General features: G+C 48.8%; 2 protein-coding genes across 16 annotated transcripts; one reads left to right on the top strand and one right to left on the bottom strand.

Annotated features, from left to right (window-relative positions):
- Positions 1-751: 751 nt before the first annotated feature.
- LOC122372655 (ribose-5-phosphate isomerase-like) lies at positions 752-16,658 on the top strand. Of its 13 annotated transcripts, none has more exons than XM_043350146.1 (9): positions 760-811; positions 2,990-3,066; positions 7,148-7,223; positions 7,879-7,939; positions 8,995-9,244; positions 9,669-9,810; positions 10,188-10,290; positions 10,695-11,447; positions 16,603-16,658. In XM_043350146.1, exons 2-8 carry the CDS (start codon positions 3,008-3,010, stop codon positions 10,775-10,777), a joined length of 774 nt encoding a protein of 257 aa, XP_043206081.1. In that variant the 5' UTR covers positions 760-811; positions 2,990-3,007; the 3' UTR covers positions 10,778-11,447; positions 16,603-16,658. The 13 variants fall into 13 exon arrangements, with proteins under 13 accessions (XP_043206075.1, XP_043206081.1, XP_043206082.1 ...); XM_043350147.1 differs by having other exon boundaries at positions 2,987-3,066; XM_043350143.1 differs by having other exon boundaries at positions 760-822.
- A 239-nt stretch (positions 16,659-16,897) lies between these two features.
- Positions 16,898-27,572, bottom strand: LOC122372654 (KAT8 regulatory NSL complex subunit 3-like). 3 transcript variants are annotated; one of them, XM_043350137.1, is made up of 13 exons: positions 27,505-27,572; positions 25,429-25,588; positions 25,048-25,172; positions 22,209-22,361; positions 21,689-21,950; positions 21,234-21,383; positions 20,819-20,963; positions 20,070-20,512; positions 19,578-19,800; positions 19,123-19,409; positions 18,754-18,931; positions 17,922-18,074; positions 16,898-17,585 (listed from the first exon to the last, which is right to left on the bottom strand). In XM_043350137.1, the coding sequence occupies exons 2-13, from the start codon at positions 25,549-25,551 to the stop codon at positions 17,206-17,208; spliced, it is 2,622 nt and encodes an 873-aa protein (XP_043206072.1). In that variant the 5' UTR covers positions 25,552-25,588; positions 27,505-27,572; the 3' UTR covers positions 16,898-17,205. The 3 variants fall into 3 exon arrangements, with proteins under 3 accessions (XP_043206072.1, XP_043206070.1, XP_043206071.1); XM_043350135.1 differs by lacking the exon at positions 27,505-27,572 and adding an exon at positions 26,794-26,972 and having other exon boundaries at positions 25,429-25,622; XM_043350136.1 differs by lacking the exon at positions 27,505-27,572 and adding an exon at positions 26,794-26,972.
- Between the last annotated feature and the right edge of the window lie 386 nt (positions 27,573-27,958).

Raw genomic sequence — 27,958 nt, 5'->3', positions numbered from 1 at the left:
CTCTGGTAACATCACACAAATTTATTGACATACTTTGCAGGTACATATTTACATTCATGGCAAATACTTTCAATTTGATTCAGAAACTAGTTGCTAGTAAGCTTGCATTTTTGTAGGTACAACAACGACCATATATTAAATCATAAAAAAACCTTCTCATGGCATTCATCACATACCTTTTAACCAAACAAGTACCTTACACCTAGCTCCCATGCAATGATTCTAAAATTTGTCCGCAATCCATCTATATCTCAACTGACACAATGAATTTCAAATACCCTAACAAAACCCATAACTGTACAATTGTACATAAGAAGAATGCAATAGATACTACAAGAATTATGAATTTCTGAAGTTATTCTCACATGCTGGAATGTTGAAACTCTACTTTTGTCATCCATTTCCATGTTTGATTGAGCCATCATATAGAACTGTTTTCGTTCTTCAGTCACAAGCTTTCCCACAAATCTTGAAATTTTACACATCATCTTGTAAAGAAACTCAAATAATCCACAAATTGTTATTGAAACACTCCCACTCCAAAAATTCACAGCAATAACCTGTTCAAGTTCAGAAGCAAACAAACATTGCGCCACATTTCGTATGAAACGCGCCATCGTACTGAAGTTTCTACCACAGACGGTAGTTCAACCGCAGCCGTAGTGCGAAAACCCCTGCCCACCTTACCCCACGGCGGAGCTCGGTTGCATTTTGTAAATACGCCTCCCGCACACCTTCGCCTTCAAGGCCCTATATACCGGGCCTTGTTCGCCTTGTAATCAAGCGCGGCGGTGCGCGGCGGTCTCTGCTGGTCAAAACACGGTCATAAATTATTACGGTCGAATCGTGACGATTGAAGATAAACACATAAATTGTTCTGCACCAGGTCAAGTACCAGCAAAGTACCAGGCTGTGCCCTGAAATATCAAATCAAAATAGGTGCCTAGGTGGGTAGTGATTTCGGTAAAAGTATACATTAAGTCCGGGTGACTGTTAAAAGATAAAGTTTTCATATTCTTACATTATTTGACATCCTGAATCCAAAAATGATACTTATATGTCCTGGAAATAAAAGAAAAACATAATCAAACCTGACCTAACCTTACCTACTTACCTACAACCTACCAACCTACAACCTACAAACCTACAACCTAACCTAACCTAACCTACAAACCTACAACCTAAAACCTAAAACCTACAAACCTACAACCTAACCTAACCTAAAACCTAAAATTTTTGCTGTTACATATTTGTATCAACAGCGTCACAATTGTCCACTCGGACCTAATATATACTAATACCGTGATTTCGATGATTTTGTTATTGTATCAGTATGGTTCTTGTATAAAATACTTGACAATATCAATCTAAAAATATTTTTGGTAACTTAACCTCCTGCCAATATCAAGAAAATATTCAATTGTCAATGCTTTCATTTGATTAAACCACTTGATTCTACACAGCGTTCATGCTGTGTGCCCATACCAATACTGATACTGTAAATTTTAAGTGGATTTGAATGTGAATAGTGTAAAGGTGCGTAAGTAAGCAGGTGGATGCTGAAATTGATTTTAGTGCAGAAAAGAAACATTGCCAAATGTGCTCATAACTGGGAATTCTTGTATCCATATTCACCATCCAGACTGGAAAAAATACATGTTAGGTATGCCAAATATGTCCAGCGTAGGCGGGATTGCACCAAAAATTTCAGCGCACCTTCAGTGTGACTTCGCATGCGTTTAATTCAGCGCATGACGGCGGACAAATATTTCGGCGGTCGCATAATTTTTTGCCGAAAGACGGTCACCAAATTTATGCGGTACGCTGGTCAATCTAGCAGCAGATTCGCCTCGCGGGCGGCTCTGGAGAGGTTGCGGGACGAGACGTCCCTGCCCCGGTTGTCGCGTGCTCGTACTGGCGAGCCGCCCTGAGTCTACTCAGCCGAGGAACGGCCGCCCAGGTGAGGCCTCAACCTTCGACGTAGAGATAGGTACCTATGGAAAACCTTGTTGAACGTCGCCAAGTGTCGTCAAGCAATAGCAGTGGGTTCCTGCCCACTGCAGTATCGAGGGGAATGAGAGTGCGGAGTGCGGACGACCTGGTAAAACTGGCGGCCGCCCTTCCCTCAAACTCCCGATCGCTGACCAGGGCGGTTCATTGTGCGGCCTCGATCAGTGGCGCGACAAATGCTCAGAATCATTATTCAAGCCACTCCTCGGGACCACGCCGCCGCTCCCTATCCCCGGAGAGGACCGAGAGGATGCCATTTCGGTGCACCAGATGAGGGCGGGCCACCGGGGCCACTCGCTCCAGTACGGCACCGAATCGGCTGTCTGCACTCCGCCGCGTGCCAGCAGTGCCCAGACAAGCGATGCCCAGCGGCGGTCTGCACCGTGAGCCGAGAAGAGGCTGATGTGCCAGAGCACGTGCTGCTCCGCTGCCCGGCCCTCGCTGGCTCCCGCCGAGGTATTGGTTTACGTGGAAATAAAACTCATTCGGATGCTAAACATGGGAGAGCGTACAAAGCCCCGAAACCCTCTGTCTAGTTGATATAGCCTTGGTCAGTAGATTAGCACATGTGCTTTATATGAAAAAGGACTCAATTTTCGCACAAATAGGCATCTAATTTTTTGCGCAAATCACGCAGAAATTTCAGCGCAAAATCGCTTGCGCTGAATTCGGGCGCAAGCTGGTCTCACGGACGTCCGGCGTAGTGTATGGATGTTTTCCAGTCTGGCTTACCATTAGGGGCTATCATTCTCCTGTGGGAACATTTCAATATGTATAAGAGGATGTTTGACAATATAATTCTTTGTTTGATGCTTTTTGTTGAATTTGTAAATGGTGACTTAAATATTTGAACACTCACCCTATCTCCTATGGAATGAAAGTACCTTCTTTGCATAGGATGGATGAGGCCCTTTTAATTTTTAATGGACATTTTAGCATTAGATATGCTTATACTAATGCTCAACCTCATTTGCAGCAGCAGTTATCATAAGGTACTATGTTTTCACTGTGGTTTTGCACAAGGCTGTCAGTCAAACCTTATTCCTTGATAGTCAGGTAAGTTTTATGGTGTTATAAGGTTTATCTGTAGAGCCTGTCAACTTGATTTTGGACATCTGAATTACCTGAATCACAATGTTACCAATGTTCACATTGATGTTATGCTATCAATCTATCACATGCTATCAATGTTGTCCAGATCTCTTAAATGCACATCCAAATAACTTTTAGCAGGTCAAAAATAAGGATAGCATTGCTCTTGTCAGTTATATGGGTATTCTTATCTGCTATAGAGTTTAATAAGTTTTTCTCTCATACTTTTTTTACCATTTTTGATAAGCATAGTGGTGGTTTGCAGCTTTATTGCAATGCAAGCATAGGCAGGTACTCAGTAAATGTTTTAAAGGGATGTTCACAGCCAGTGTAAGGCTCTCTTTGGATTATGGATCGTGAATGCTGTATTTGTTGCCAGCTAGACATTTGTTGGGGTTCATGGGAGGAAAACAACTTAGAGGTGTATCATGTAGCAACTTGCTTCTGGGGCATTCCACGATAGATCGACCAAAAATAAATAAAATTTACACCCTCATATTTTATTTTTTGCTTAAAATTGATCTAAAGGGTTGTGACGGGCGGAGAACCCAGCTGTGGCAAGGATTTTTTTCTTCGAACAACGGTTTCCGAGATATAGCCTCGGGCAGTTCCTGAATGTCACACTGCAACCCTATGTTTGGCGGCTTATAACTCAGAAACTATTGGTTTTCTATCGTAAAAACTTTATATGAAGAAATAGTATTTAAAATCCTAACTACATAAAACTTTATATGGTTCAACTTGCAATCAACCAACAAACGTTTTGGCTATCTCGGATTTTCGATTTTTGAAAATTTTCATCACGTGACATCTTGACCTTTTTTCGAAGAGTGACCTTGATATTATCCCAACTGAAAGTCGCAATTTTGTCTGATGACGATTAAAGCCTTATCAATTGTCATTCATATGCGATAATAAAAAAGTGGCTTTCGGCCTGCGTTGACCTCAGGTCAGGTCATTTTTATGACTTTCCCATTATTACGAGCGGGAGCGACAGCGAGATCTCGAGAACGAAGCAAGATAGCGACAAGCGGTAAACGGCACAAAGTACACATGGATAAGGTCTACAATTTTTACTCAGGTCATTTTCAGGTCAGGTCAAAGATGACGTCACAGGGGTAAAAAGAATGTCTTAAAGGAAGACTGCCACATTCAAAAAGTTTTCTCAGATCGGCCTATGATTTATTCCCTGGACAAAACAAAATTTTAGAATTCACCTGACAAAGTATCATCACGTGAATCGCGAAAAAAATTGTCGATTTTCATACAATTATCAATCGGTTAATGTCTAGCGACAATGTTTACACATCACTAGACTTCAAGGTCATAAGATTATTACATTTTATTTGAAAAAGTAAGGTATTTTATGATTTACTAATATATGATTTCATGAGAAATTGGCCATGTTTAATTTATTTTGCATTTAAGTTCGTAAAACATTAAAAAAATCATGGCTCATTTGGAATGGGTCTGGCCCATGTTAAACCCCATTTCCCACACTTTTTTGGAAAAAATGAACTACTGAATATACAAGTTTAACTTTTATTTTGACACTCCAAAATTCTTCTCTGATCTCGAAACAATCAAAGTTTTGACATATATTTACCAAAAGATAAGAAAATTCATGTTTCAAAGTTATCGATAAACAGTAGAGATGTCGGTTTTCTTGGACTAAAAAAATGGCATCAAACTGAACTTTGGTCTCCGATTTCTCGCAAACGGGTTCGAATTTCGGAAAACCGACTTCAGTCTGGGACATAGGTGGCTCAGCTCTAGTGAAAACCGTTTTGTGGAAAAAAGGTGGCAGTCTACCTTTAATGGCGGCACTACATATAAATGAAGTTTTTCTCGAATAACTTTCAAAGTGCCCCAGCTAGGAACAAACTAATAGCACCATCGTGATCCTCTCGTCGATCCACATCGAAACATGTGTATGTTGACCTCGAAAGGTCAAGGTCAAAAGTTGATCTTAGGTCACGTGACCTTAACCCTCGCCGACACAGGCCATTTTGCGTCCTTTAACGGCACAAGGGGGGGGGGGGGTTGGTACGACCCCCCCCCTCGCGTTTGGCCCCTGATCGAGCTAGAGCTTCGCAGAAAAAACGAGCGTGCTGCCCGTCACGAGACGAAGCCGATGATACCCAGTTTTAAGGTCCTAGGTCATCGGGTGACCTTCCAGGTCAGGTCAATGACCCGAAAACCGGGAAAATCGGGACCTGTTAGAAAGTCGTAAATTGTGGCTGCTATGTGGTTTTCCGGGGTGCTGATCACGAATATCGTGTTAGTTTTGATCAGAGATGATGTCTTTAAGCATTTAGACCAGGTCGGGTCAGGTCAGGTCAGGTCAACCGGTAGGGGTTGTGACGGGTATTCGTAATACGTGTCAACCGCCTCTGACAGCTTCGTAACATGTTACGAAGGCACTAAAACTACTTCGTAAATGTTCAAATGGTTGCCAAATTCGAATTCAGCTCCAAAGACTAGCCTAGAAACATGTAAAACTCGAAAAAGTGAACCGAGGTCAACCGAGGTCACCAAAGGTCAATGACCTGACCTGACCTTCAGGTGACCTTGACACCCACCCTAATGTATGGGAGCGACATCAAATCACATGTTTGAACGTTTGAAACCACAAAAAGCTTGCAAACGCGCGGCTAATGTTAGCCGACATACGCCGAATCGCGATTCCGGCCAAACATGGTCTCGGAAAAGAGGTCACAGGTCAAAGGTCATTGGGGTCAGGGTCATGAAATTTTCAGGGTAGGTGTAAAATTGATCAATGCGAGGGTACTGAAAGTTTCGTCGCGATCGGCCGCTTTTTACGCGAGTTATTCGCGAAAAACCTTAGGGGGGGGGTTGCATCAACCCCCCCCCCCCTGTGCCGGCGAGGGTTAAGGTCATCATATATATCATTCGATGGGCCTTGACGAGCTGAACGCAATGAGCCTATCCGCGCGGCTGTATCTTAAACCTGTAAGGAGTTATTAGCAAAAAAAAACATTTGGTGACCTTTAATGACGTCACATGACCCAAGAGCAACGTCACAGTTGACCAAGAGCAAAAAAGGTCTCTAGGTAGTCAAAGTTAGTCGTATATGAAGTCACTCATGGTATATTAGGCAATTCCAACGCGTTTTAGTGTAAAAACAAGGGAGCTGATTTTTCCCCAATTGACTTATAATGGGGTGGTCAAGAAATTGACCTGATCTTGGGTCATCGGTATTGAAATTCAAAACGAACTGGCGCTAGGCGAAAGCAAACACAATGGTGCCTGTTCCACGTCTCTTTCTTTATTTGATCAAAAGGTACAGCCAAAACTATTTTGACTTCCTTTTTACCCCTGTGACGTCATCTTTGACCTAACCTGAAAATAACCTCCGTAAAAATTGTAGACCTTATCCGTGTGAATCCTGTACCGTTTACCGCTTGTCGCTATCTTGCTTTATTCTCGAGATCTCGCGTCGCTCCCGCTCGTAATAATGGACAGGTCATAAAAATGACCTGACCTGAGGTCAACGCAGGGCGATAGCCACTTTTTTATTTTCGCATATGAATGACAATTGATAAGGCTTTAATCGTCATCAGACATAATTGCGACTTTCAGTTGGGAAAATATCAAGGTCACTCTTCGAAAAAAAGGTCAAGATATCACGTGATCAAAATTTTCAAAAATCGAAAACCTGAGATAGCCAAAACGTTTTTTGGTAGATTGCGAGTTGAACCATATAAAGTTTTTACCATAGAAAACCAATAGTTTCTGAGTTATAAGCCGCCAAACATAGGGTTGCAGCGTGACCTCCAGGAATTGCCTGAGGCTATATCTCGGAAACCGTTGTTCGAAGAAAAAAATCCTTGCCACAGCTGGCTTCCCCGCCCATCACAACCCATTAGACCAATTTTAAGCAAAAAATAAAATATGAGGGTGTACGGCTTTGGTCGATCTATCGTGGAATATTCTGTTAGTCATGCCATCACTCTGCTTTGCTTTGTACTGAAATGCATCCCCTTCGGATCAAAAAGTATTCACCAGACACATTTTTTTTCAGACTCTCAAATATGAGTTCTGCTGTGGAAGAGGGAAAGAAGAAGGCAGCTTACATTGCAGTTGACAAGTTTGTCCAGGTACGCAAGCATACTCATAACTCCAATGCCATTTATATTATATTGCCAGGGTCTTCATGTCACTTGCGGACCTCAGAACTGCTGGGCTGCGGAGTCGGAGTCGGGGTAGGAGTCGGTCGGAGTCGACAGGTGTGACCGAAGTCGGAGTCGGAGTCGGAGTCGATTTTGGAAACCCGAGCCAGAGTCGGAGTCGGAGTCACCGAAAATCTGTCGACTCCACAGCCCTGCCAGGTCTGCAGAGTCGGAGTCGGGAGTTGGAGTCGGTCCGAGTGACAGTTCTGCCTGGAGTCGGAGTCTGAGTCGGAGTTGGTTTTTGAAAGACGGAGTCGGAGTCAGAGTCGCCGAAAATCCATCGACTCCGCAGCCCTGTTTAGGAGTGTAAATAATTATTCTTACTAACTGATAAGCTGAATGATTTTTGGTTTCAAAGATTGATGTGTTATTAGAAGGTGCATTTATTGTTAGTTATCATGGGTTTTCCATGCATGGCATTCAATGAATGTTGCCATTTTTTATTATAATGTCTTTCTTGTTGCATTGCTCAATGTTGTGCTCAAATTGCGAATTTCCTTCATCCAACCATAAACAATTTTGTAGCTTTATAACTGTTGCATATATATTTTCACTCCTACTACTTATGTGCTCTTGTCTTCAGGATAACCAAAAAATTGGCATTGGCAGTGGATCTACTATCGTGTATGCAGTAGACAGACTTGGTGAGTAATAATAAAGCTAACTACAGGGTGATCGAAAAAAAGTGTCACCCCTAACTTAAAATCTACATAACTCGCGACTGGTAGGTCGGATGACTTCGCGCCAGGCAGCATCGGAAAGAGCAGGCAATTTCTTTTCAATTGAATGTATTCATAATTGTTTTCTATTCCAAATCATGTCCCCATGGGCTCAAAAACCAGTCAATGTGCGGCTTTCACGTGAAACGAAATTCACCGAATGGGATCGGATACCGCTGAACGAGAACAATGAGTATCGTAACTCAACATGACACACACCTTGCACATTACACATGGAGTGTATGTTGTTCACTGCAGACTGTTTTTCAGCTGACCTTAGACTCGTTTCTCAGCTGACCTTAGACAAGGAAGACCTTATCAGATCTTCCTTGCAAACATGCGGCCTCATTATTCACAAATTCGCCGGTAACTAGCGAAACATTGCGACAACCTATAGGGCCTTGCAACCTGCACTACCGGATTATCAATTTTATGCAGCGGTAACCATGGAACAGTTAAGAAAAATGCTCACGTGAGCTGTCACGTGAGCTGTCAGATCAAAAACTCTGTCAAAAGTACAAATCTGCACAACCAAACTTTTGAACACTCCAAATTGCGTCCTTAACATACTTTTTGAATAGCTACATCTTCATTTGCGGCATAAACCATGCATATTTACATCCATTCGAAAGGAAATTGTATGCTCTTTCCAAGGCTTCCTGGCGCAAAGTCATACGACCAACCAATCGCGAGTTATATGGCTTTTAAATTAGGGGTGACACTTTTTTTCGATCACCCTGTATAATATTTGGCAATGGCCATTGTGTGAAATCGAAACAAGTAAGCTTGACTTAAAACATCAACGTACATTGTCACTAATAACAATGTTAAAGCAATTAATTAAAGAAGGCAATGCAATCAAAAATCTCTTCCACCCCACAAGATATGCAGCCAATCGCTTGCCCGAGTGCCGCTCTGCTGGTGTGCACTGTCTGGTGTGGTTTTGACGCTCGACCGTCGGGCGCCTGTGCCCGCTGCAGCGGAGCGAGTGTCGGCCGAGGGCCTGCGCGTCCAGTGCGTGCCGACGTCGTTCCAGGCGCGCCAGCTAGTGACGGCGCGCGCGCTGCCGCTCACCGACCTGGAGCAGTGTCCGCGGCTCGACCTGGCCATCGACGGCGCCGACGAGGTGGACAGGGACCGCGTCTGCATCAAGGGCGGCGGCGGCTGCCTGGCCCAGGAGAAAATCGTGGCCGCCGCCGCCCAGCGCTTCGTCGTCATCGCCGACACCAGGTGTGTGTGTGTGCGTGTCGGGGAAGAGGGACATTGATATCGGGGGAGGGTCAAACAGCACTGGACACCAACACCATAGAAGGGAAACACAGCACGGGACGCCGACACCAGGGAAACGAACACGCATCAGGAGAGCAGATATACCGAGATCAGTATAAATACATCAGGAGAGGTCTGCAGGGAACAGAATGGAACACCAACATCAGGAGAGCAGGGAACAGAACGGTGCACAGACATCAGGAGAGCATTTAATACAGCTACATTGAACCCTTTATGCTTAGCGACTCGCGAGCTGTGTTCTCTCCATCTAGCATCTTTTCCACTAGTTTCCACTCCTATTACCAGCTGTAAGCGTCGCCTGGCAGCCGTCCTGTGCCAGCGAGTCTCCGTGTTTAACCGGTATCGGCGCGCCGTGTGGTTGCAGTAAGCGCTCGCAGCGTCTGGGCGACCACTGGAAGCGCGGCGTGCCGATCGAGGTGCTGCCGATGGCCTACCGGACAGTGCAGCTGGCCATCGAGGGCCGGCACGGCGGCACGGCGCCGCTCCGACTGGCCAAGCAGAAGGCGGTACGGCGCGCCTGGGGAGGGGGAGGACGTGTGGTGGAGCGGGGCGCAGGAGAACGACTTACAGGACTGTATTAGGGTGGATATTTGGTTATGTTATCCATGATTTCGTTCTCTCTAAAAGCTTGGTGAATATGTGTGTCTTCCTACCCGTTGTGCTTCATTTATGATCATTTTTCTATCGTTCGAGCCACCGTTTCGCCCCCATCCCACTCCCAAAACACTGTTGCTCGATTGTTAGCAAGTGTGTCGTCTGTTCCATTGGCTACTATCGTGTCGACGGCGCCCCGGACCGGGATTGTTCAACGGCCGGAGACGGCAGATCATCACCGTCATCCGGCTGTCCGCTGATCTCCCCCCCCTCCGGTCTCACCCCGCAGGGCCCCGTGGTGACCGACAACGGTAACCTGCTACTCGACTGGCTGTTCCCCGACGGAGACCACGACTGGAAGACGCTCAGCGTCCAGCTCAAAATGATCCCCGGTGAGGACGCGACTGCCGGCTCGTTTGTTCGTCGTCATGGGCCGCGCGAGTTCGATAGGTTCACCGTGTCCGGTGGTGCATGAACCGTGAACGAAAGTCGATAATTGGATGGTCGGTGTGCTTCAGTATTGGGCTATTCATTTGGGAATGGGTGTGAATACTCGTATACATAAACCTCGCTGGTTATATGCGATTGAAGAGCAAACAAAGGCTGTTATAATTGTTAGCAGCCTGTAAATTCAGGATAATTGATTTGATGTTTTTCAGTAAATAAGTAAATTAAAGTGGGTCGTGTGTTTCTACCAGTCACGCACGGGGCGTCGATTAGGGACGGTGTTGCCGGTCAGTGTCGTCCCGTCGGTGACCTCTGAGCGACCTCTGGCTGACCCCGCCCCTGCCGACAGGTGTGGTCGAGACGGGCCTGTTTGTCGACATGGCTGAGTGTGTCATCTTCGGCGGGCCGGACGGCACAGAGGAGCTGCACTGAGAGCGGACAGAGCTGCTGAGGAGCTGCACTGAGGCCGGACAGAGCTGAGGAGCTGCACTGAGGCCGGACAGAGCTGAGGAGCTCCACTGAGAGCGGACAGAGCTGCTGAGGAGCTGCACTGAGACCGGACAGAGCTGAGGAGCTGCACGGAGCAGCTGCTTGGGACCTTACCGAGCTGCACTGGGGACCTGCACAGGCCGGACCGAGCCGCTCAGAGGGCGGATCAGCCCCTCAGCCGCAGTTTGGACTCTCTCCGCGCCGCAGCGGCCGCCGGCCTCTCCACACGGTGGTGGGTTCACACTGTCCGGCACACCCTGTATAGGAACGGCGGGCGGCTCCGTGCGAGGCAGGAGTGTGACCGTGTCTGGCCGCTCCACACCGTCTCACCCGGGCCAGCTGCCTCCCTCCGGTCCCCGCCAGAGCCGCACTCCTGACATGCTATCGCTTACCAATCATGTTACACTGTAGCGCGATTATGAAATACTCAGCCTCAAAGGCTCTGCCAGCCAGCCATTCGGTGGCACTGACGGCACCCGCTTTTTGAAGTATTGTCTTCCATGTCAGATTTATATCTAAGTGTAAAGAAGTGTTAGCAGATCGTTTATGTGGCTGTGGTGGTATTTTTCTCTAGTCACCGCACGCTTTTACTATGAATTTGTATACCTACGCATGTACAGGGACCCGCAGTTGCTACTGTACACATATATTACCAATTTAGAATGGCGCTATTATTTGCTAAGTGCTGGCCATTGGAGAAAGGAAATGTAGCGCAAAGTATGGAGGAATAACACATGTTTGCTCCTAGGACCTACGTTTTGTATAATTCCTCTTACCGCAACAGATATTCTTCTAAAACTACAATCGTGCTATTTTTCCGCGCCGGTTGCCTCCCCAGAGCCCGTCCTTGGTATCGCCTATAGCTTCCGTTCCCGCTACGTGAATGAAAGTCACGTGACTACTACAGGTTTGCGCTCAGTACTAACACACCTAGCCCGAGGGCCGGTCCGTAGTGGGGAGGGGTAGAACGCCAGAGCTCCAGCGCAGTGGAGGTGGTGGTGGCCCGTATCATAAAGAGGCAACCGTAAACAGAACTACAGTTGCCGCAGTATAAGATTATGATCAAGTTTTCTTTAAATGTATTGAATGACAAGAAAGTGCAATGCTTATCCGATATAATAAAAGGTGTCCAAGGCCTTGGAAGAACTATAAAACATATTCAGCAACGTATAAATTTCTGATACAGGCCATGACCTTTCACCTTGCCTCCGGGGAGGACCGCTCAGGAAGCCACATACCGAACGAATCGAGGCCTCGCAGCGCGGCGGCAGAGGAGAGTGGATAAACCATCGCCAGATCTTTCGGTTACTTGTGTTTCCAGAAGAAGGAGGGGGTGGGGGGGGGGGTGTGGAGGGTGAGGGCTGTTTTCAACCCACTCACCAATTTTTTCCTTATTAACTTATAGCTTACCGAAAAATGCAACACAATGGTGGCCGTCACGAGATGTAGCGAAGAGTGCCTCAGGCTCAGCCACACCGGTTTTGAGTAAACTTTAAGCATTGGAATTCAGGCCAGTGATCCTGAAGCATTATTTTATTTTTTGTCGTGCATAAGCTGGGATGACGTGGTCCAAGTTAATTGCGAAGAAACGGTTTTAGTTTCAGAACATTTATGAGGCTATAATATAGTCGCGCCAAATAGTATACGTTTGTTGCAAAATGTCAAGTACGACATTTTGCAACAAACGTTGACGTGCTATCCAGATGATGGAATTTATTTGACACAAGAAGTCAAAAGGCCTGGCTACACTATGCGTTTTATGCGTGCGTTTTTTGCGGGTTTGCGTTTTTTGCCTAATATCGTTCTAGAAAAAGTAAAAAATAATATAATTTTTACATTAGCTATATGCAGAAGTTAATAAACTAGAATTAAATATAAAAAACATCACAAAAACGTAATATCGTTTATTTTTCTAGAACGATATTACGCAAAACCCGCAAACACGCAAAAAAAAGCACGCAGAAAACGCATAGTGTAGCCAGGCCTAAAAAGTGGCATCGTTAGTCATCCTGCATACCTATAAATCGATTCGTCACCTTGGTTCGAGCTCAATAGTTCTTTTCGCGGATGATCGGTTTCGTTTTCTTTCTTGTTTCTTTTTTGGGGGGGGGGCAGTTTATGAGCCAGTAACCACCCTCCCCAGTCCCCCAAACAATTGTTGACAAATACTGTGATGGCCTAAAAAATGCCCTCAATTGTGTTACGTAGGGGAGAATGAGGTAAGTTGAGCCGCATTTTGTTTTTCGTTAGCTACAGGCTAACTTACTGATCATTTTTTCTGCGTTTACGGGTTGGACGGACAGAGTGGTCAGTTGCGCATGTAATGGTGGCCAGAAATGTTCCATACCGCTTATTTTTGTACTGAAAAGGCTACGTCAAAAGTCATCTTGCACGTTGCTCATCTTACCCCATGGGCGGGGTAAGTTGAGACACGTCGTGGGGATAGTTGAGCATGGATAGAAAAAGCGAACCTCTTCTTTTCCCGGGCGCGGCGAAGAGTGGGCTCGCTCTTTTATTTACTCCATGGCATACATACTTATGGCAAAGTTTTTTTCCTCCATCAAAAACTGACTGTTTTAAGCCTTCCAATAACTCGTCAAGGTTTCTATCACGGAAGAAATCATTTTATCCTTCAGATAATCTGCAAATCACATACAACTTGTGTAATCAACAAAGAAAAATTGTTTCCTACCATTTTTATTCAGCAGAAACAAGCGCAGCTCAGTTTGGTTTTCGACAGCGGAGACAACAATGGCTTATCCGGCTCATCTTCCCCAGGTGAAAATGGCTCATCCTGCCCCACCCGTGGCCATTTTCGATTAATGACACCCGCTAAGGAAAATAACCATGCACCGCAGATAACAACCATCTCATTTTAAAGGCAAAACATGTCTTAGTTATCAGGGGCGATACCACATGTTACCGGGTGCTGGGCGTGAGAACGTTGCCGTCTCACGTGAAAGACTGCAGCATCGTAAGCGAACGGCACATGGATGCTCAAGTCAATTAGCGCCATAGGAGCTGAGAAACATGGGGTGGCTAAACTTGCCCCTTGGCTCATCTTACCTCTCCCCTATTTGGGGCTCTCAACTTTGATTTGTTAAAGTTATTTGTTCATTATGAAAGCTGTCAAATTTGCCGTATCATTAAACTTTTAGTGAGTTTGTATTTCACACTTATCTAAAATGAGCAATTTTGTCACCGGCTTCTTTTATGAATGGAATTGGATGGTCGCATGAATGAACGGATGAATAGCTCCATTTGAGCATCAGCTGAAATCAATCCTAAAATTTAATCTACATACCTGTCTGCAACGAAAGGGTTTAAAATTCCAGTGCAAGTTAGGTGCAGTTTCTAATCTATGCCGTTTTTTATTAAGTGTCTCATAGCTCCTTAATCTTGAGCCGCTTCTCTCACGATTCATTTTATGTGGTGCTTACATTGTTCAAGAAGTTATAGTATTCGAGCTCGTTGGTCTTAAAAACTGCTATCGAAGTAAATTAAAGTGTTTCGGGCTTCGGCACTTAAAAACGAATCGATATTTAACCCTCACCCATTTAGTCATTTCTTTTCAGCGTCTTACATGTAGCGGAGGGGCGTAGAAACCCTCAGCCATTCGGCCCTTGATAAAAAGAGCCAGAGCTTCGCTGAAAAATAAAAAGAGCGAGCTGCTCGTGACGAGAGAAATCCGATGATTTGAGGGTCCTGGTCATCGCTGACGAGAGAAAGCTAATTATTTTTATGTCCTGGTCAATGCTGAGATCCTAGGTCACTGGTTGACCTCCCAGATCAGGTTAATAACCCAAAAGCACGGAAAATTGAGTCCTGCTAGAATTTCTACAAGTGAAGTTCGCTGGGACTTGGCTTGCTTCTGACTCCAAATTTGCACTTGCTTTGATCAAAGATGATGTATCAAAGCATTTGGGGTAGGACGGGTCACGCCAGATTACCCATTAGGCGTTCTGCCGGCTATCCATAGGATGTTAACCAGCACTTACAGCCTTGCAACATATTGCATAAGCACTATAACTGATACCTAAGTATGCCTAGTTTTCAAATGCTAAAATGGGTGCTAAATTTCAAACCAACACTTCCTAAAAACCACAGTAAAAAGGTGTAAATTTAAGGAAGTTAACCGAGATCATTTCAAGTGAATGACCAACCTGAGTTTCACGTCACCTTGGCACCCACAACAATCAATGAGACAAACATTAGATAGTATATTTCACATGCTGTCACGTTGCTAATCACGAAACGACTATGGAAACAGAAGATGTGCGCTGACTTTAAATTGCTATTCTGGCCTGACATGATCTTGAGAAAAATAATCACAGATTAAAGGTAATTTGGTTCAGGGATTTAAAATTCTCAGACAAGATGGAAAAATGATAAGGGCTATTTAATTTTCCGGGAAGTTGTAAAATTGTTTAACTCCAGGGCACCAAAGAATCGTCGCAATCCTTCGCTGTGCCGCGATTTATTGGTGAAAAACAGGGGGCGCGGTCTACTTAACTCTTCTTATATGTGTGGTGACGGCTAATATTCATTTTATCTGTGTTGATGAATATGCAACAATTTCTACATGAACTGAGACCAGTCCATATGAGTATGTTTTTCTCACGGACAATGACAATATAAAAACAATGCGAATAAAACCAAACGTTTCGGACAACAACGTGCCTTCGTCAGTGAAGAAAAATAAGTGTATAGGTTTAACATCGATGAGAGCTATATGCGGCACCGTCTCGGTCTGGCCAGCCGGGTTGCCGATAAAATACACAAATGTTTATAAGCGTCCATGATGTGCTTAAAAACTGCTGAAAATATATCTTAAAAAAATAAAGATAACTACTTCATCAATTTTATTGAAAGAAAACATGTATGCCTAATAACTTATTTTTTGCCACTGACGGAGGCACTTTTTTGTGCGAAACGTCTGGTTTTATTCGTATTGTTATTGTATTGTCATTCCATGTGAGAAAAAAGGATAACTCTTCAGTTAGTAACCATAACAGCGAAACGGCTCAATGTAACACAATTCACTGTATATACGAAACCTATAAGTCCCTAAAAATAATCCTATTTCCAATTTTTAAAAAGATACAGCTTAGACAGTTTAGGCATACAATTTTTTTCTGCATTAAGATAATATTCATTAAGATAATATTAATATTCATTTATCTCCACAGAATATGGTAAATTAGTGCTGCTGAAGTTCGCTCTCGAAGCGTCTCCTCCAGGCATTCCACAGCTCTCGTGCCATTTTGGATCACGGAACATCGCTGGGCGCAGGACAGGTCGTCTGCGAGCTTGGACGGACCACGTGACGACCTCCTCCCCTCCCCCTCACTCCCGTCCCCTTCCCCAGCAGGGCGTCCGATCTAACCGCGCCCCAGGCAGTCGGCTCGGTCCGACCCTCCCTGGTCGAGCCACGGGCCGGCGCCGCCCGAGTTTGTGCCGGGTGCAAAACTGGAGCAGTAACTAGCGCCGGAACTAGTAGTCAGCACGACCATCGTCAGATGGCAGGAGTAAATGGAATAAGCGGTTCCAGGTTTCAGAAGGAATGGGGCAGGAAAAAGCGCTGAAAACAATGTTTTGCTGATATAGCCATAAAAAGTTCATTGAATTAGGAGAGCAGCACATCAGTTTAAAGCCCTTCAGATGGTGGTTTCAATAAGCACACAATCATTTCCCAATTCGCCTCCAACGGTGTCACAGGCAAAGAATACGCTGAAATACTAGTGTGTACAGAAGCAACTGCGGGTCCCTGTACATTCCAAAGTGGCATCGCATGTTAGCTGAATACACTATACCGTCGAACCAGTCCCATTGATTCACCCGGACTAGCTCTCAGAGGGAAAAAGGAGATCATGGACGGGAGGGCAGCTGCAGCGGACATCCGTCGTCACAGGAGTACTTTCAAAAATTCGATCCGCTGTTTATTCCAAAAGAAAGTTAACCTTTACCGCTGGCAGCCAGTGCATGTCTGGCTCCTGTTGATATAACTATGTAGTGTGAGCAGCGCGACAGCAGACTGCACCATGCAGCACTTCTCTGGCCAGATGATACACGCGATCCGAACAATAAACACAGAGAACTTATGTCGAGCCTAGGACTCAGTGGACAACTCAGGAGTCTGATGGCGTTTTTAAAACGGTAGATGGCGAGGAGTAATGTTTCGTTAAAAAGAAGGAAACGCAAAAAAATGTATTACGATGGCGCAGACAGAAAAATATGTTACCTAAGCGCGCCGCCGCATCTCACAAAATTGACATTTTCAAACACCTAACAAACATTCCCCGCCCATTACCATCGGGTTACCGTGTTCGTGGGCCGGGCCGCTCACACGGTATACCGCTCCGACCCCTGTCTCAGTCGCGTGCGCCCGGTGTCGGGGGTGCGGCGGCGCCCTCCCGTCGCGGCGCCGGCTGACCCGGTCGCGGGTACAGCGCCGAGCGCACATAGCGCGGCGGGCCCGGCCCGGCGGCCAACTGGTGCTGCGCCGGCCGCGCGCTGGGCACGTAGGTGACGGTGCGCGAGCGGCCGCGTGTGACCACCACCTGGCGACTGACGGCGGGTCCGCGCCCGGGGCCAGGCAGCAGCCGGCGCTCGGCCGGGACGCCCGGCGTCGCAGCGCGCGCTGTGGGCACCGCCAGGCGCGGGCTGGGCGCACAGGCGCGCACCACGCCCGACGGCGACTGGACGTAGACCACCTGCTGCGAGTGACTCGGGGAGCGCAGCCCGGATCCGGCTGGAACAGACAGAGAGCGGCGTCACCGGGCGGAGAGACCCGGGGGGGGGGGGGGGCAGGACAGGACAGGCAGAGGGACGGGAGACTAGACAGACACACCGCCAACACGCTGGGAGCGATCCGAACACCTACACGGCAGTTGGGAAGCAAACATACCCGCTATCATCACATGTCATCTGAGCACAAGCTGAATTTATCCCTACTGCGTTCCGGGTACTCGTGATTACAATTCAACGTTACATAAATTACGACTGGGAATCCTTTCAGATTTCACTCCCCCGCCCGCCGGTATGGTATTGTACCGCCGGTATGGCGGTATGGCGGCGTGGCACTCACCGGTGTGGGCGCGGCCGGCGGCAGCAGACCCGCCCGCCATCGCGGCGCCGGTCAGCCGGTCGGGGCCGCTGGACGGGGGCAGCAGCGAGCCCGGCACGCCGAAGTCGTGCGCCACGCCGTACTGCGGCAGGCGGGACCGGCCGCGGCCGCGCGCTGCCGGCACAGACAGGCTAGGTCAGTGGGGGTCAGCTCGCGCCACGCCGTACTGCGGCAGGCGGGACCGGCCGCGGCCGCGCGCTGCCGGCACACACAGGCTAGGTCAGTGGGGGTCACGTCCAGTCTGCAGCACAGAGGTCAGGTCACAGAGGCCGACCGTCACGCCCCAGTTCGCAATGCCCCACGACCCTGGCCGGTTCATGAGCGTGCTATCGATGGATGTCGCCGAAGGTACGATACTGTCAGTTGATCACACAGTGTACACGGGAATTGGCAGCCAGGCATGACGGACTGCGGCAGGAGAGTCGACCGGACAGGAAGACAGCAAAGAATGAATAGCCACTGAATCAACCAGTAACGACGGCAACAAACGGCTGTAGTGGACGACAGACGGGCTTCGTCGCATAATTTAGTGTTCATAAATTAAACCGTTGAAAACCTGAGGTGCGACATGAGTATCGAGCTATTCAAAATTGTGGTATAACATCAAGAGTCGTGCTTCTTTGAAAAAAATGTTCACCTGGAATTAAAATAAAGACAATTTATGTTTGGAATAACATGACAGGAGAGCTGACTCGAGTTGGTACACCAATCGCCCGGAGAGTGGCGATGCTACTGAGCCGACGACTGGCACTGTGTCGGGCGGGGCGGGGGCGGGCTCGCTCCCCGGACCCACCTCTGAGTCGGCCGGGGCCCGCCGTGCCGCCGGTGGCGCCTGTGTCCGGCCGCTGGGTGACTTTCAGCCGCCCGGCCCGGCCCGAGCGGGAGCGGAAGCCGCCTCCGCCGAACGGATAGGCAGCCGGCGACCATCCGCCGTCCCGCGACGGCCGCTGGCCAGAGTACGACTGGCTCGGCTGTGGACAACGGCCGATCGCTGCGGTCAACTTCCCCACCAGATTCGACTTGCCGTGGCGTGTTAGGAGCTGATAACAGACGCTGTGATTACCTACTCTCACAAATTGAATCTCGAGAACAAACAACACCTTTCCCGCCGACCACCCTCTCACTCTCGCTGTGTGACCGGCCCCGCGCCCGGCCGTCTCACCATGTACGGAGGCGTGGTGAGCAGCTTGACAGAGTTGTGGACAGGCGCCGGAGCGGCCGACCGCTCCGGCTCCGGCGTCACCACGACCACCTCCGGCTCCGGGTCCGGCTCCTGGATCAAGTCGATGATGGGTGCATCCGACAGCGAGTCGTCCCCTCCGGCGGGGGCGGGGGCGGCCGGCGGCGGCGGGGGCGGAGGAGGCGGCGGTGGCGGCGGCGGCGGCGGCGGCGGCGGCGGCGGCGACTCCTGCTCGGGCGGTCGTGGACGATGCTTTCTCGGCCGGGTCGCTGTCACGCAAGAGAAAAGCGAAATGAGCGCTGAGTGATCGAAGGCACGTACACACTGCAGACTCGGGAAAGAATTTACTAGATAAATAATTGTCTCGACTAGATATTCAGCGACATATTTGGAGCATTTCCAATTGAAACATTAAATCCAAGTACTGTGTCACTCACCGGATCTCGGCGGTCGGTCCCCTCTCCGCTTGGCTGACTGCTGGGCGGCGGCGGTCGGGGAGGCGGCCGCCGCGCCGATCGGTTTGCGACGCTTCTCGCGCGGCTGGGCCTTGCTCGGCATCTCTGGCCGCTGCTGGGGCGGCGTCGGCGGCCGGGAGAACATGGGCCGCTGGCCGTCCACCTGTTCGGCCAGAATACCCGACAGGAACCCGGAGATCTCCTCCTGCGGGGGACGGCCGGGGCGGCGCGGTTATTGACTAGACTGGTGTACCAGAGGCATGGACTATCGTCAGTCACCTAACATTCAGAGTGTTGGCTAATATAACTGCAACATTTCCAAACATGTAATCAGCTGTAGATCCCTCACTTCTGGCTGGAACAAATGAGCCACCCAATCATAGCACCGCTCCAAGATTCCTGCGCCCTCCTCCCCGTGTTGTCCCTCGCTCTACACTTTCTCCACACCGGCGCCGTCCCGACTCCCAGTCTCACCAGCACGGCTCGGTCGACCATGCTCTGTGTGAGCCCCTCCCGCTGCAGTTTGCCGCCGTTCACCAGAAGCCGACTGTCGGCGCCGCCCACCACCACCAGGCCCGTGTCGGCGCGCATCCGGTCGCGCATCAGCTCGAGCTCGTGCGGCGCGGCGTCGGCGGCCGCCTGTCCGACCAGCAGCAGGGAGGGGGCGCGCAGCTCGAGCAGCGGATCGTCGGGCTCGCCGCGCCGGCCGGCCGGCGACCAGTAGGGGAAGCCCAGCGCCACCACGGCGCTGACGGGCTCGACCAGCGCCAGGTGGGCGGCCACCAGGCCGGCGGCGCCCCAGCCGAGCAGCACCAGCGGCCGGCCGGGCCGGCGCAGCTCAGACACCTGCTGGCGACACGCCGACAGGATGTGCGAGAGGCTCTCACTGACCGAGATGCCTCGCGCCGGCGCGCCGCCTGCGGAGCACGGACAGGGCGCACCGTCAGCTCGGGTGCCGGGCTGGTGTGTCACGGCACGGGATACGTGCTGCATGCTGTCACATTGCAACTGCGACATACAACTAAAATGCGGGTTTCGATCAGCCAGAGAGATTCAGGTGCCTCGCAAGTCGCAGCTACACTCACGCCATCCGCCGCCGTTCCAGTGAGATCTGAGCTGATGTAACCCTGGGTGCCTCATTCTGGCCCGATGAAACAGACCCTCACGCTACTACTCGTTGCGGAGTCCCCTTCTCCTCGTATCCCTGCACAGTCGGCGCTCACCCTCACACTCGCTGATGGCCACCACCTTGCCCAGCGCAGAGAGCTGCCGGTGCCAGAAGTCGAGTCGGCTGGTGCCGTAGCCGTCACCGCCGTGGCACGGAGACGACGGCACCAGCACCAGAAGCGGGTTGTTCGGAAGACGCTTCTGCAGAGGACAGACGTGTAGATACGAGGTCATGCGGACGATGATGATGAATTGGGGTTTTGGGCGCCCGGACTACAGTGGTCATCGGCGCCCATAGCATAGCTCTACCGAAATAGGAAAATTGCAACAATGAAATGACACAAATACAGCATGTAATACATAATACAACTGCGGTATTAGTCAAAGACAAAGAATCACAGCAACCCTGATTCCTGAAAGAGCACAGCGCACTCGAGCGGCGGCGGCAGCTGAACGCCTTATCATCCTCACCGGCTTGTGCTGGATGACGAGGTGCGCGGCCGGGTCCCAGGGCCGGCGCAGCAGCGGAGCCAGCGCCTCTGCCGACAGCGGGCCGTGGCGCGCCGAGCCCGACGACGGCGTGAGCCGGGTCACCAGAGAGGGGACCTTACTGGTCAGCGTCTGCCGGCACAGGCGGACGGCCGTACAGACTACATATTTCACATGACTGGACCGTCGAACGGACGTCTGTTCAAAACTATCCAGAATGTCACACGCCCATAAACGAGTCCTTTCTTCACGCTGCGCCTAAATCACCCTCTAATGGACATTACTAAAACTCCGTAAAAATGTATCAAAATTTAATTGCTTAATCTTGAACATACGTGGTCACAGCTCTCAGCATCCTAAATCGTAACACAGCAATATCACTAGACCAGGGCACATGGCTCACTCAAACCGATCATGAAGTCGTCTGGCACCCTCACCTGTAGCACCTCCAGGTAGAGCGCCAGCATGTCCTTGCCCAGTTTCTGCAGCAGCAGCGTGTGTAGCCACTGGCAGAGCTGTCGCTGCCAGCCCACGGCCGCCAGCGCCCGGCGCACGCGCGCCGCACACCGGTCGGCATGCACGCGCGCTACGAAGGCGGCGCCGCGGCGGCCGAGCACGGCGCGCCGGGTCAGCTGGTAGCTGCTGAGCGCCGCCAGCAGCCGGCGCAGCAGCTGGCGGCGCGGCGCGCTCCACGACGACCTGGCCGGGCGAGACGGCCGCTCAGAGCCCAGAGGGGAGGTGCCGACACGGGCAGCGGGGCCGCTAGAAAACGTTACGTTAAAAAAAGTTAGAAAAGTTAGGTCGTTTAAGTGCACAAAAACGGACTAACGACACATTTACCCAACCACTCCGATTATAGTCAGCGCTCAGCCTCCCTAGCACAACACCCGTGTCTGCCACTAGCTCACGCCTCCCCCGGCGGACCCGTCGCCGATCCCGCCTGCCGGCGCCACTCACTGGTCGAGCTGTTCGATCAGGTCGTCGGACACGTCCCGCGCCGACGCCACGTGCTCCTGACACTCGTCCATGGCGGCCGTAGCCTTAGCCTCGTCCGCCTCGGTGAGGTTTTCAGGCTCGTCCACCGTCTCCACGTCAATGTGGGTACTCTCACTGCCGAGACCAACAGAAGACGATAACAAGATTCATTATTCGCAGCTGAATTAGTGTCTTTGAGTAGGGAATGCGGTGGCTATCAGGATACAGATCAACACGCCCTTACTTGGTACTATAGTTCGTTTTTTAAGTTCGACCCTCACTGTAAACATCTTTTTGAACATAGCATGATAATTGCTAGCTTAAGTACATATTGAGAAAACTGGTCAGCGCACATTGTATTGGAGATATGAATAATATTTTCGAAATAAGTTTTGAACACCGACGATGTACTGTTGTGTAAAACGCCGTGCGATGCATTATTAGTTCAGTTATTCCTGACAGGTCATCTACTCCTGTGCACTTTGTGCGCCAACCAGTTTTGTCAGTTATTCAGCTAGAAATTATCGTGCTGTGTTCAAAGAGACGTTTACGGTGAGGGTCGAACTTAGAAAAAAGAACAATAATACACAATATAGCAAGAAACGAGCAGACGCATGGCAAATCAAGTTTCAGCTTGCTATCATTATGTTCATCGTCCATGACTGAGCAGCCTGTTATCTTTGGTTGCAGGCATCTGATATCGGTATCGCGTAAATCCCTTTTATCGCATTCCTAGTAGGGCCAGTGACAGAGCGCACCGTCGTATGACAACGACAACGCTCCTTGTGCGACTGCGGACATCTGACGTCGCAAAGACGTCAGTTTACACAATTCGTCTGTCAACCTAAATACTGACAACAGTGATCCCAAGCATTGACCTCTGGTGACAGTTATATCCAGGGCTGCCGAGTCGGAGTCGGTCGGAGTCGACAGTTCTGCCTGGAGTCGGAATCGGAGTCGGAGTCGCCAAAATCCTACCGACTCCGACTCCGGAGTCGGAGTTAACCCTCGCGGGCCCGGGGGGCGTTTTTCGCCCCCCCCCCCCTGGCGAATATTTGCGATAGCTCCCGACCGCTTAGGGATAGGAAAGCGAAACTTTCAGTACCTTTTCTCCCATCAATTTGATATCTTCTGACGTAAAAATTTGGACCTAGCCCCCTTGATGACGTCACAAGGTCCATTTTTCTAGACCACTGCACGGCAAACTTCGGCGTCACAGACGCAAACTTCAAATAGCTGCTAAAAATAGAGTTTTAGAGATAAAGACAAATTACGAGCACGGTTGTGTAGCGTTTGACCTAGAGAAAAAATAGAAAAAATAGTTTTGGTGACCTGAGGTCAGAGACCAACGACCCCGTCGACCCCCAGAGGTCAACGACCCCGAAATGTGGTTTTAGTTTTTCGCAAATAACTTCGACAAAAATGGTCCTAGAACTACAGCAGTGGTACCATCGCATTCGCCTTGTCAAGCCGCTTCGAATGATATATATTTTGTTCGGAAAAGGTTAAGTTTTATGTTGACCTCATGTGACCTCGAATGACCTCTGGTTGACCTTGACACATGAAAGGTCGTTTATGATGGATTTGTACCCGCTGTTCACGAATCTGGCATCAATTTTCCTCCAAACCTTCATTTAGAGCTTCCGGATGGCAAAATTGTCTGATTTATTATTACTAACTTGAATTAGTGAAATAGCCTCTAGCAGGGATACTCTTCAGTGACCTTGACCTTTGAGCAGCCTTGTATCGTAAGAGAAACCACAAATAGGGAACTGATAAACCTCAAAACATTTCAAAACATCTTGAAAGTTAGCACGCAAGAAGTGCGAAAAAGTGCCAAGTTTGAGGTCAATTTTGAGCGTGACCTTGACCTTGACCTTTGATTTTGAGCACATTTTCGGAATCCTCAGATTCTCTTCTTTCGTTTGACACCCAATTTTGCCGGTTTGATGCCGCCTGCCGTCCTCTAGAAGGCTTAACTTCCGGTTTTTGCCTTTGACCTTGACCTCTGACCTTGAAAATTGACCTGAGGTCAAAAACTTTAGGTGCTTTAGAATCTTCTCGTAAGGACCTTTTGTTTGGTATCGCTTTTGTTTCCGTAGCTCCCTTATTTACGGAGTTAGACGGGGGGGGGCGAAAAACGCCCCCCCCCCCGGGCTGCGGTGGTTGGGATTACCTCCCGGGCCCGGCCGGGTTAACGCTGCATGGCTTAGCGTCATGCACTGCACCTGTTTAATTGACGATACTGCGCTCGAAATTAGATTTTGTCGAAAAAAGGTCATTTTTCTGTTTTGGACGAGCGTTTACAGCGAAAGAAGCACAAGACCCAGAATTCCCCAGAACCTGCTTTTTAATTATGCATATTATTTTTAATGCAAATTTGCAACGCAACCCCTTGGAAAGCACAAGAGATCGTTTCAGGCAAGATAAAAACATATCCATTATGAGCTTCCATATCATGATATGTATTTTAATAGAACCGTCCGGAGTCGGAGTCGAAGTCGGAGTTGGAGTCGGAGTCGGAGTCGATTTTTGAAGCCGGAGTCGGAGTCGGAATCGGAGTCACCCTAAAATCCATCGACTCCGCAGCCCTGGTTATATCACATACAAACGTCAGTCAATGTCCCACCCAGACATCAATTCACACACCGAAATCGAGCTCAGCTCACAGGCCGACATTCATTCACCCCATACACTGACATCAGTCATCCCACACTTCAATGTCAGTCATCCTAAACACCAATCACCCCGCACACTGACATCAGTTACCCCAAACGCCGACGTCACCCGTATGTCGGCGGCGCCACCGGCCGTCACGTACCGGGCCGGTCTGCTGATGGGGTTGACGAGCAGCAGCCGGGCCTGCTGAGCGGGCCCGCCGTCCGAACGCCACGCCCAGTCGCGCGTGTACAGGTGGTCCAGCGCGGCGCAGTGCGCGCGCCGCGTCTGCCGGAACGAGGCGGTCACATACTGCAGTCGAGGAGCGAAAACGAGTACTAACCAGAACGAAGACGAGAAGACGAGTCAGACGCAATAATCAAATGCCAGAACATTATCGTTACATTATAACACGCAAATAAACTTCCAAAGTGTACAGCATTGAACGCTGTGATACATTGATCACTTCTGCACTATTCAAACCAAACAGGACATAACGCAAACCATGAAACATGCAATGGTTGCTATCTATCTCTGTGCTCACCGTTTGGGACACATGGCGCAGGAAGAGGGCAGTCTGCGGCGGCCCGAGGTCCTCGCCCTCGGCGCTGTCGGCCGGACTCGGCGGCTGTTCCGGCGAGTGAGGCCGAGACGCCGGGGCCGACATGGTCGCAGTCGACCCGGTCACACCCAGTCACTCCGGCCTGGGACCGAGCGGAGAGCCCACTCAGCTCGACACTGGGCAGCAGACGCAGCCAGCATTCACCCAAATCAGCTTATGGAATAATAGCTATGGATGAGTGAATGCAAGTGGAGAGTACACTCAGCTACGACCTTTTGGTCAGATCAAGTGGTCAGGTCATGGCTTTATCCTGAGGTAAGCTTTCAATTTGACCTTTCATGGTCAAATTATGGTTCATTTGACTCCTGAACTAGTGAAACATGGATGAAGTATTCCTGGATAGGACACTGCCTTTTCCCTAACACTAGCCCCGGCGACCAAGCGGCCTCTCTGGTGGCAGAGCACCAAAACATTTTTCCATTCCATTCCAGAATGTTTATTGCGCATCAACAGCCTAGTAAAATGATCGGAAAATGAACAAATATGAACATCGTTGGCCAGGGCACCGGCGGCCGCGGCAGTGCTGAAAACGCGGTAATTGAGAGCAAAATTAGCAAGTTTTAGCTGATAAGACACGGTTTTAGACACTGTTAACATATTTCTAGCCCTTCCTCAAGGCTGATATGGCTCAATTTTGAATCACTGTCACATACGGAACCATTATCCCACGCCCATAAATTGGACCGTTATTCTTGATTTGCCGATGCAAATTGTCGTCTAATACATATCCTCATTCCTCAGCAATCCAAAGTTCTTGTTGATGAATTAATATAATAAACATCCAGTTCTTTTCATGTTGTTGCATAAAAATTCACTTAATTTTAACCCTCGCCAGGCGAAGGCCTTTTTTAGCCTTTTACATAACCCGGACAGTGAGGGAAGGGGGGGGGGTACGACCCCCTGGCAATTGGCTCCTGTGGCACCTATAAACACAAAATTTACAGGGCAGATAGACCCATAGGAAATCTCGCCTCTGTGCCAATTTGGTGACTCTAGGTCAATATGTAAGGGGGTTTAGGGGGGCATAACTTTAAATTTTGAGTTTTTGCCCTCTAGAGCCTAGACCGTTGACCTTAAGTCACATCTGAGAACAATGCTCAGAAAGACCTTAAAAAATCTATCGAATGCGCTTTTCTGCAGTTCCGTAGCTCTATTGGTTTCCGACTTTGCGCCAATTTGTGAGAAGTTGTCAAAATTGAGAAAAAGGTTGTAGACTTAGGTAAGGTTAGGTCAGGTTTTGGTTGGGTTTGGGAGAACACACACCGGTATATACTGCCTTGCACACACCTTTAATTTTTCGGCAAGAGGCTTCAACTTGGACGACGGTGAAGGCGCCTGGGGCGATTTGATCAAGGTTCGTGAAATTCACATGTGACGTTCAGCATGTAGAAGGCTCACGGAGGGGGAGAAGTTCCAAATATCACATCTATCACATAACTAATATGCCTTCCGGCGCCCACCCCCACCGGCGTCGTTCAACAGTATATAGGGCCTTGCGTTCAACTTAAAGGGACTATCCCACCTTCTAAAAGGTTGTTAAAACCATTTAAATTGTGCCCGACTTTATAGATTGGATGACCAGGAACACGGTTCTGGCATTTATTTTTCATTAAACATCTTAGGCTTCCCATATTCCAAACACAAACTTTCAAATATGTGCCGTCACAGCCCAAAATTACCTCCTTCCCCAGGCCACATTACTGTCATAAAGCTGATTCTTTTTACTCTGTAGGCACCACAACAAAGTTCAGACCAAGTTTTAAGCGATTTTTCAACGAACAAACCCATTTAAATCAGAATGACTAAACGAGGTGACGTCACACTAACGGTCGCTCCATGTTGAAGATAGGGCCTTGTACAAGGCCCATTTTCAAATGAAGGGAACAGTCCCTTTAACCGATAGTAGGCACAGTGCACACTCTTACAATCGCGGTTATAGATACTATCATAGATACAATCATACATATCTATGCTCTGTGTATAATTATCTATGCTTACAATCAGATATACACAGGGTATATTGACTTGGTATACAGACGCTTACAATCAACCAAGGTATATAAAATCAACCTCTTTTTTTTTTTTTTTTTTTTTTTAGTGGCCCTAACTTACGTTACCGGCCTCGCGAGGAGGGCGGCGACCTAACTACGCCGCGCAAAACAAACCGGCCGTCCTAACTAAGACCGGTGGCCACTTTTACAGCAAGACAACATGGGAAAACCCATATCCATGTACTATGCCATGAATATGGGAAAAAACCCATGAATTTACGTTAAGACACATAAATGACAGTGAAACTTACCGGTAAATTGATGTTTTTTAGTGCCCTGCACAAATCAACAACAGGGAAGGCATCAGGGATAACAGAAATGTGCATAAATAACTAAGGAACTCCTCGCGTTAAATATGACGTCATAAATGAATATGACGTAATTAAAATTTCTGCAATTTA

Source organism: Amphibalanus amphitrite, unplaced genomic scaffold (assembly GCF_019059575.1).
Source record: "Amphibalanus amphitrite isolate SeventyFive unplaced genomic scaffold, NRLGWU_Aamphi_draft 001382F_arrow, whole genome shotgun sequence".
In the NCBI taxonomy this organism is placed as follows: domain Eukaryota; kingdom Metazoa; phylum Arthropoda; class Thecostraca; order Balanomorpha; family Balanidae; genus Amphibalanus; species Amphibalanus amphitrite.
Note: the sequence above shows the minus strand (reverse complement) of the source record. Positions and strands in the feature narration are given on the sequence as shown.

Excerpts from the sequence above, each read along its gene's own strand:
- LOC122372655 (XM_043350146.1), top strand. The coding sequence starts at position 3,008 with ATGTTTTCACTGTGGTTTTGCACAAGGCTGTCAGTCAAACCTTATTCC. Across the intron at positions 7,224-7,878 it reads CAGTTGACAAGTTTGTCCAG|GATAACCAAAAAATTGGCAT; the intron begins GTACGCAAGCAT and ends TCTTGTCTTCAG. Across the intron at positions 9,245-9,668 it reads GTCGTCATCGCCGACACCAG|TAAGCGCTCGCAGCGTCTGG; the intron begins GTGTGTGTGTGT and ends GTGTGGTTGCAG.
- LOC122372654 (XM_043350137.1), bottom strand. The coding sequence starts at position 25,551 with ATGTCGGCCCCGGCGTCTCGGCCTCACTCGCCGGAACAGCCGCCGAGT. Across the intron at positions 25,173-25,428 it reads TGCGCCATGTGTCCCAAACG|ACGCGGCGCGCGCACTGCGC; the intron begins GTGAGCACAGAG and ends TCGTTCCGGCAG. Across the intron at positions 18,932-19,122 it reads TCACCACGCCTCCGTACATG|CCGAGCCAGTCGTACTCTGG; the intron begins GTGAGACGGCCG and ends CGTTGTCCACAG.